At 37.2% G+C, this 9,995-nt stretch overlaps 1 protein-coding gene across 1 annotated transcript in view; it reads left to right on the forward strand.

Moving 5' to 3' along the window:
• Positions 1–9,995, forward strand: part of NUBPL (nucleotide binding protein-like) — a 79,925-nt gene that overhangs the window by 27,677 nt on the left and 42,253 nt on the right. The window contains exons 5-6 of the mRNA XM_009993928.1: positions 596–635; positions 726–816. Coding sequence (XP_009992230.1) covers positions 596–635; positions 726–816 — 131 coding nt within the window. The remainder of the gene's footprint in view (positions 1–595; positions 636–725; positions 817–9,995) is intronic.

The following is a 9,995-nucleotide window of genomic DNA, read 5'->3' on the forward strand; positions in this document are numbered from 1 at the left end:
ATGCAGGACCTCTTACCAAGAGGTGACTTCTCAGGGGTTCCAAAGCAGTCTTAACACAAGGAGAATTCCCCAAAACACTGGTGTGTTAGTGGAAGTGATCCTCTGATTAATGAGATTAGTGAAGAACATAGTTTAAAAAATAATATTTAAATCACATCATGTTGTAGGACGTGGATTTTTTTCTGATATAAATGACTTGGCATTTAGTGAAGTATTACAGATGTAGAAGGCTGCCTGACAGGGAATTTATGCCTCTCAGCATGGGCCTTTCATACAAATAGATGAGGTCTTGGTTTCAGCAGCACGGTGGCATTATATTATGGGCAAATAAATTGTTATTTTGGCAAAGGATGAATGGTATCAGTAAAATATAACAACCTAAGAAAAAGTGGGGCCAGGTTCTTGGGTAGAATCAATTTAGTTATACCTATATTTAAGAGATGTGGGGAAAAATAGATTAATGTTTTTAACAGAGAGGGAAAACTTCTCTTAAAAGGGGAAAAAAAAAGTGTAATCTCATTTAAAAGAAACGTAAAAATTAACCCCAAAACTAATTCTCTCTCTCAAAGAAAACCCTTCTTTGCTTTTGTTTTAGAAAATCTAATGAGGCCTCTTAAGAACTATGGAATCTCATGGTGAGCACATGTTTCAATTTAAATCATGCTTCTTTACAGATATACTTGGTGATGTGGTGGAAAGCTTAGATTTTGGCTTTGTTGTTTCAGCATGTCTATGGGTTTCTTGATAGAAGAGACTGCACCAGTTGTGTGGAGAGGGCTCATGGTAATGTCAGCTGTTGAGAAGCTGTTGAGACAGGTAAGAACTTAGGTCCATATTTGTGTTTCAAACTAATTGGTTATTTTAAAATACATTTAACTGATACGTAAGTATCCATGACATTATTTCATATATTAGTGGTGAGCATTTTTGTATCTTGGTCTTCCTAAATTCTCAAGAATTTAGTCTTCAGGTAAGAAGGAAACCTGACACTTTTTGTGTGTACTTATCCCCTTGAAAGAGAGCTGTAGTTCTATACTTTTGATGAGTGAGCCACCCCAATTTGCCTTCCTTCTCATTCCTTTTTATGTTTCTTTATGCAATTGTTGAAAAAAAAAAAAAAAAAAAAGGCATTTTGAAGTGTCCTAAGGATTTGAATGTGTACATATCTAGGCATATCTACAGCTTATGTGCTTGTTAAGTCACCAGCACTAAGAATTCTTGACTGGTGCTTGACATGTGACAGGTACATGAAAATCATTAGATACCATCTCTGTAATGCAGATAGATTGCTAGTTAATAAATTTCCTGGCATATGGAACTGGGGTGGCTTTTTTATTTCTTGACAGATTTTTTTTCCCCCTATTATTGTGAACAGATCTGTGAAGTGATAATGAGGCAAACAGCTGAAAAAAATACATTAAGGTTGCATGTTTAGACTTTGAAGTGACCCAGATTTTTCATGGCTGACATCCATTCCAGGGATTTAATGTATACAGCTTGGAGATCACTGGATTTCTGTATGTTGTCTGTAAATGCCTCCAGATCTTGTGCTCCCTTAATGACTGAAAAGATTTATTTTTTTTTCCAGCCTTTTTCTGTTTTTATTCCTTTAACACAGACTTTAGAATAGTGGTGATTGTTACCCTAGTCAGAAAAGCAGTCTGCCAAAATTTCAAGAAAAACATAATTGTCTAGATTTAGCCTTTAAAAATAAGGAGAACCCATGCTGATAGCTGTGGAAGGTTGTTCTGACCTCTTTGTGTGTTGTTGCGTTGGCCAGGCTTGCAAAGACTAGAGCCTAAAACCTCAAAGGTAGAGCTGAAGGGAGCTGAAGGGAGCACCTGGTGTATTGGCATATTACACTCTGGGAGACTGAAGACTGGCAGGCAGTCCAATGCCTTTGCTTCAACTGATGGTATCCCCAGATGGAAAGCATGTGCCAGTATCCTCACGGAAGGTGCAGATGATGCCATGTAATGAGCATCTGATGGAACAACCGATGAAAGCAGTTACATGCTGGCCATTCATGCTGTAGGAACAAGACAGAGTCCGTTAATGCTCAGGACATCAGTGATTTCCTTGACAGTGGAATCTGAACTCTGAAAGAGGAAAGCTTTACAGCTAAATTTATTTTCCCCCACAAGCTTCTGCATGATGATGAGCTTAGTCTTTACTCTTTGCTGGAAAAACTTCTTTGCATCTTCTCCTTTGAAGAAAGAAGCTCACAAATCACAGGGAGAGCCACTGGGTTCTATCTGATGTACAGTTGGTTATTAGAAAATTACTAATAAAATTTCCAGACTAACACATGCTATTTTGGCTTTAAGTACTGTAATCTCACTCCTAAGAGAGTGCTCCCCTTAAGAAGGGGGTAACTGTAGAACCAATAATGTTGGCCTTGGACACCTGAAAGAGGGGACCACAGCAAGCAATGATGTCTTTGAGATACTACAATTCCATTTTGTATTAAGAAACGTTTTGTAGTCTTTTGGGGGGGTTGGAATTTTTCCTTGTTTTCTGTTCATCTGTTTGGGTTGGTCTTAGCTATTACCTTTTGTTTGAAGGGATAAAGTTGCTTACAAGAATCAAGTATTTCTGCGTGTACTTAACTTTCTAAAACCGTGTTCTTAAGAAGTAGGTGTTTTACCTCTAAAGTCAATATAAACCATCTAATTTAGCTCCTTATTCTAGATCTATAGTATAACCTAAGTGTAAGGAGCTTGTGTGCATTCAGACAAGCTAATAAAATACTAAGTTCTTAAAATAAATAAGTCAGCCAGATTGAAAACACAGAGGTTCCCAGACTCTTGCATTAAAAACCCTGGTGCTATTTTATGTTTATAATGTTTATTGTTAGGTGGTGGAGGTTTTTTGTTTGCTTGTTTTAAGAGCATCAAGACTATGTGTTCACTTTGTAAATAACTTTGGACACTTAATTATTTTTTTTTCCATATAACAAATCTGTTTTCCAGAGTTTATCATGCTTCAGATTCTCCAATAAAGCACTGAAAAGTCTAGTTTCCAAATTCATTAATGGGGAGTTGTTTACTCATTAACTTGTTAACTCATAATTTGTCTGTGGCTGTAATGAGTATTTAAATGCTTCACTTACAATTGCAACTTTTAAAAATTTCTAGAATTCTTTTTTTGGAAACTACTTTTTTTAATTTATTTTTTTAAATTATATGCTTTCTTGTATAGATACTGCATGTAACCTTACTCTTTGTAATAAGTGTTTATTTGTCTTTCTGTGGTTGTACTTCTTTGGTGAATGAGTGGCTTTCTCAGCACAGTCCAGAGTCCAACCTCACTTTTGTCTCTTTTCACTTCTACTTCCACATGGCCAGGATGTAAATCACTTTTCAGATAAAACACCACCTTTTAGAACCAGGCTTCCCTCGTGCCACATGTCTAATCTGAGAAGTTACCTTTGTTCTGGTGTGTTATATGGTGTCAGTCTGGTAGATAACAGGCAGTAATGTTGAAGACCAAAATTAATGGCTTTGAGCAACCTGGGCTTAGTGGAAGGTGTTCTGCCCATGCAGGGGAGCTGGAACTAGCTGATCTTCTGGGTCCCTTCCAACCCAAACTTCCTATGATAATGCTTGGTGTTTTTCTAGGCTGCAGGCAAAATAGAAATGTTTATTTCAGCATATAGTATTCTTGTACCTTTGTCACATGAGAAGATAAAGTTGTAACACTATTAGAAGCAAACATTACCTACACAACATGGATTATAGATGTCAGCAGTTCTGTTAAGTGCAGGGTCTCCTTGGAACTAGCCCAAAAATCTGCTGTCTCTTGAAGGTAGGGATCTCTGGTTGATTAGCATCTTTAACAGAATTTCTTCACCTGACATGACATTTTAACCTGTGTTTCTACAAGCTACTCTGATCTTACATGGCAAGACTCTTGTATTTCTTCCTTATCAAGCCTCCTCTAGAGTAGGGAGACCATTTTGTGCTTTGGCAGCATCCTTACTATAGTATGGCCATAAAGTAGAGCCTCAGCACTGCGAAGTGCATTGTGAGCTCTAAAGGTTCCATTGATGTACCTGATACGGATGAACACATTTTCTCAAAAAGACAATGAAGCTTTTCCTGGAGTGGCTCAGTTTTAATAAATCTCTAAAATACTCTTCATATTAGCTAATTTAAATTCCTCCATGTCTTTCTTGCTGCTTCTTTTAGCATCACTTTAGTGCCTCTCTTTTATAAAAGATACATATGAAATAAAATTAAAACAAAGTTTCACTGAGAGGGAGATAATTAGAAAGGGAAGAATGCAGGCAAGTTAGCAGAAAGCAAAGTATATAAAATTTGAATGCAGAGCAGTTGCAGGAAATGGGGCCTTGCAGTTTGAAGCCCAGCCCTGTAGGTTCATGTTGAAAACCATAAATTCAGCAGAAGAATGATCAAATGTAGTTTATTGGCTCAACCTAAAGCTGAATGGGGCTGTAATCTGAAGATCTAGTCTTGTCCTTTAAAAAAAACCTGTAACTTAGTTTATGTAGTTATTACAGTTGTAATATTACAGTTGTACATAATTTTGAAAATCTGGCTAGAGGTGTTTTTTTTGTGTCCTACTTTCCTTCTGAAACTGCCCTCTACTAAGAGTAGGTCTGCTTCGAAACCACCACTTGCCAGAGGTAATGGTGGTGGTATTTATTTAGTAGAGTGTTTGTGTGTGAGTATACATTTATGTACTCAAACCTTTCTTGTAGCAAAATTCTCTGATGTTTAGTTATCATACATAACTAGTAGTACAGTATCATAAGGTATTTTGAATAGGGAAGGTGCAGACAGGTGGACAAATTGTCTTTGAAATATTGAGCAGACTGTGGGTTGTGAGGTCTGGGGTATTTCAAGAGCCTCTGTGAAAAAGCTACCATAGAAGCAACAGTGGAGTGAAAGGAACAATAAAAAAAAAAAATCATATTTAGAGATTTGGGATTAGATTAACTTGGAAACAGTAGTTTTATTTAATTCTTGGAAAGCAAAGACTGTGGAGGCTATATTGCTGTGGATTTTTGATCATTGCCTGAAGTGGCCCTTCTCTATAGAAGAGATTATAGACCGCGGTATCACCTAGGTTGGAAAAGACCTTCAAGGTCGTCGAGTCCAACTGTTAACCCTACTCTGCCAAGTCCAGCACTAAGCCATGTCCCCAGGTGCCACAAGTAGACAAATTTTAAACACATCCAGGGATGTGTTTAAACCACCTGCCTGGGCAGCATGTGTCAATGTCTGACAACCCTTTCAGTGAAAAAGTTCTTCCTAATGTCTAGTCTAAACCTCCCCTGGCACAGCTTAAGGCCATAAGATGTTCAAGACTATTTTTGTTTCACATAAATTCTTATGTGCACTTGCTACTGTTTAAGAAATGTATATGGCGTTATTGGTATTCTCCTTTCCACAGTTTAAATTATGTGGATTTAGGGACAGTATTTCTTTACATGTGGTTTATTTTAGCTGTATGTTGATGCTGCACTTCAGAAGACAAGAAAAGAGGAAATGTACTTATATCTGATAAAATAGCTACCATGCTGCCATTTACTGTTCTATTGTGTGTCTTCTGTGCAGCAGAATGTTCTGTAGATGGTTTCTGTAGACATCAGTGATCTCATTTATTATGTGTTTATAACACTGTGTTAAATCTCGTAAGTTCATCTGCATATACATTTTTACAGTTTTGTACTGTCGTGTTTGTGTTTATAAATAGATTTCTTACAAACTGAACAGTGGCAAAACTAGAGAAAATAATTCCAAATTAGAAGGAATTATGTGTATTTGATTTGGAAGCAGTATGTGCAAGAATGTTGTCAGAAAGGTTGTTCGGTACTACATGTTCAGCTATCTGCCTGATTGATTAGTATAGTTTACTAAGAGTTGTCCTTTTTTTTTTTTCTGCTTGTGTCCACAGTCTTTAGCCTTACATTTTTTTCAAGTTTCATTTTTTGCTTATACTGTGTTCAGCATTGCAGTGAATTACCACTTCTTGACAGAGGCACAGAAATAGAAAGATTGTATTTACAACATCCAAGTAAATCTAAATATCTTCCTTTGATTCTTTTTCATATTTATGAAATAAATGTTCTACATTTTTTTCTATTATTCATAATATATATTGTGTTTCAGGTTCCCAAAGTTATGTGTATGTCAAGGATATCTGATAAGAATACTAAGTATCAATGGAAATGCATTGCTGGCATTCTCCACCACTGATATTCATCAGAACCTAAGTGTTTTTTGCAGATATATGCACATACTTAACTTCTGATCTACTTGCTACCTTGCATATATTCTCCAGCAAAGAGCCACTGAGGTGGTGAGATGGATGAAGCATATAAGTGAAGGGAGACGCTCAGAACTGCTTTTTGGTTTTGTTTTGTTTTTTTTTTTAATTTTGAGAAGGTTAAAGGAAGATATGAACTGCTGTCTTCAACCACCTAATGAATATGTACAGCAAAGATGATGGTGCAGAGTGATGGCACAAGAGGTACTGAATGCAAGTTGCACTATGTAATAGGAAATGTGAGAGGATGGGGAGGCTTTTTTGTTTTTTTTTCTTACAGTGAAAGCAATTGCAGCTTTCTTGGAGAGATTCTTGAATCTCTCTTTTGGTAGATATTCAGAATTCAGCTGGACAAGCCTCTGAGTAGCTTGGTCTAAGTTGGTCCTATTTTGAGCAACAAGATGGTCCAGGCAAATAACCTCCTGAGGTCCCATCAAACTGAAGTTTTTCTCTGAATCTGGTACTAGCTGTAAAATTGACATTCCACCACCTATTTTACTATCAGTATGTAAATCCATCAATACCTACAGCTCAAAGAGGAGAAAATGGTTCTGCCTTTCACAGAGATCTGTGGTTAGAGCACTCACTCAAAACCTAAACTGAAACACAAGTGCCTCTCGAGTGCCCTATCACTAAGCTAGGCAGTCATGTTAGCTTATCTCTCTTACTCAAATGAGTATCAATCAAATGAACAACTTTCAACATAATGACTGAGAACATTCTTTCCTCCCTAGCGTTTCCAGTCATTTGGCCAGTATCCTTAGGCTTCAGAGGTGTGGATCATATCCCTGTAGGCAGACACAAAAGTTGAACCCAAATAAGGCTTGTCTCTTCAATGAGCATCCTTAACTATGAAATTAAAATAAAGTATATATTTTTTTTCTGTCATACTTCTTGTTTACATAGAAATACCTTGATTTGGGAAAGGTTAATAATAGGGATTCTAGGATTGTGTGCATTGATGTGCTGTCAGGCATCTTAGAATTGAGTAGCAATGCCATAAAGAAGGTTGTGCTGGAGACTATCCTTTAACTTTACTAGTTTACTTTCTAGGATGCATACCTGTATAAATCCAAGTCTGAGACATCTAACCTTCCTCTGTAATGCATGGAGTACCAAAGGTTGATTTTTTAAAAATGTATTTATCTATCAAATCTTTCTTTCAGTTTCAGCCTTTAGTATTTTAGGGTCTAAATTGAACAAAGAAAAATTCAAAGTTGGCAGCAAAAGACATCTGAAGATAAGTTACACATGTACAATAAATCTTTTATGCCCAAATTTTTGTAGAAGAAAGGTTAAGTAGGAGGAGGTTCAGGAATGGACTCTGGAGACATTGCTTTGAACATGACTAGCATGTTTTTAAGTCTTCCTGCTAAACAGGAATATTGGTGGTACTTAGTTAAATGAAAAATTTCAGAACACGGACTACAGTAGACACCTAATGCCACTCTTCCACTAACAAAGGAGTCTGTTTTTTCTTTAATGCTGTAGCTTAGATGCTTAGATGCAAAAAGGCACATGAGTATTGCTGTGCTGAACATGACAGTGCCTGAGAATTAGGTGCCTTGCCTTCAGGAATGGAAAGTGAAATTGAAGCCTAGGCTTGAGCTACTGTATGACTGGATGATGGGAATTCATCACTTGTCATTCCAGGTGGTACTATCTGAGGAGCGGTTACTGTCCCGTTGTGGTTTTACCTTCATAGTTTTTGGCACTGCTTTAGGAGAATAGGTGCAAGACTTACTATCCATGGCTTGAGCAACTGATGTGAAGTTTTAGTTTTTCTGTGTCACTGGGGGCTTGCTCAAAGATGAATTTATTATTAGTGTGTGCAAAAAACTGTCTCTCAGCAGTATAAAATTAGTGAGACTGTGTATTAGTGGATGAGAAGGAGCAGTGAAATGGGATTTAGCAGAGAATGACACATTGGGTCAGGAGGAAGATGACAATAAGAAATTGATAGCTGTGATTTTTTTGTAGCTATATTTTGAATGAATTGAAAGGGTCCCCAGAATAGTAATAGTGAGTCAATGATGAAAATTATTCTTATTGTAAATGTGAAGAGGCAGTGAAGAATAAGTGCTTCAGTGAAGCCACAAAGTTTGGGGTTTTTGAGTATGGGTTTTATTTTTAACATTTTTTTGAGTGAGGAAGGGGGCTTTATCAAGAGGTTACCATGGAAGGCATTTAACTTGCATAATGAGGGTAAATTTTCAAGATGGGAAAAGACTGAGATGATGCAATGAGAAATTATAACAAAGGTGGTCAGAAACATGAATAGCTAGCTCTTAGTATTTTTTTTTTTCAAACCTTTATAATCTTGTCGCCTTTTAATACACATTTAAGAATCTGTGTAGACTTGTCTGTTCATCAACAGAGTAGATGTACCTAACTAAACTGTAGTTTCTAAATGCAGATTAATATTGTTTTCCGCTGCCTGTATTTTGTGTTTTGGCAACATCTTTAATTTGAGAATTTTGGCTAATGTAAAAATTGACTTGTGTTTCACGGTATTCATGTATTTATCCAGTATGTAAGTAATTGAAGAATTGAGACAGATAGCCTGTAGCAGGATGTTTACAGTTTATGTTTCATAGAGCTAAACAAAGCTGTGCTTATATTATTATATTATAAACAAGAAAGATGTGTTTATACTTTGCAGTGCGCAGTTCTAAAATATAGTAGTCTCACCAGGTGTCACTGCAGAAATGCTGGAAATATTTGCCAGCATGTCAACAATTAATTACAAAAATATTTCTTTGGTTTTGAGATATCCTAGCCTGGGTGGGCAGGTTGGCATAGTGATTGTTAGGTCAGGTTGAAGTCTGCTACTTTACATTTTAGAAAAAAACAGAAAAAAAAGTAGAGACATCACTGTTCTTTAGAACAGTAAGAGCAGTTGCACCTTTAGGGAGTTTGGATGCTTTTTCTATTTTCATTTTTGTGACCCAAAGTACAAAATTGAAAAGATTCAGACATTTCATCCCTGCACATAAGATCACTGTTATTATGTATTTGTTCTATTTAGAAAGGTCAAGTTCTGCTATTGAGATACTTTGAAAGAGGACAATGCAATAATAAACAGGGGCCAAACTTTGCAGTGCTACAGCTGCACTTTGATATGCTACTAAGGCTGCATCTACAGCTGGCAGAAAGTAAACAATGACTCTGCTTGTGAGATTTTTTTCTTCAATTTTCATAGAATCATAGAATCCTAGGGGTTGGAAGGGACCTTGAAAGATCATCTAGCCCAACCCCCCCTGCCAGAGCAGGGTCAACTAGAGTACATCACACAGGAACGCGTCCAGGTGGGTTTTGAATGTCTCCAATGAAGGAGACTTCACAACCTCCCTGGGCAGTCTGTTCCAGTGCTCTGTCACTCTCACTGTACAAATTTTTTTCGGTATTCACCTTGAACCTCCTATACTCCAATTTACACCCATTACCCCTTGTCCTATCACTGGTGATCACTGAGAAAACCCTAACTCCATCTTCCTGACACTCACCCCTTACATGTTTGTAAACATTGATGAGGTCACCCCTTGGTCTCCTTTTCTCCAAGCTAAAGAGACCCAGCTCCCTCAGCTTTTCCTCATAAGGGAGATGTTCCACTCCCTTAATCATCTTTGTGGCTCTGCGCTGGACTCTTTCAAGCAGTTCCCTGTCCTTCTTGAACTGAGGGGCCCAGAACTGGACACAAT

This window comes from Chaetura pelagica, unplaced genomic scaffold (assembly GCF_000747805.2).
Source record: "Chaetura pelagica isolate M959 unplaced genomic scaffold, ChaPel_1.0 scaffold11, whole genome shotgun sequence".
NCBI lineage: Eukaryota > Metazoa > Chordata > Aves > Apodiformes > Apodidae > Chaetura > Chaetura pelagica.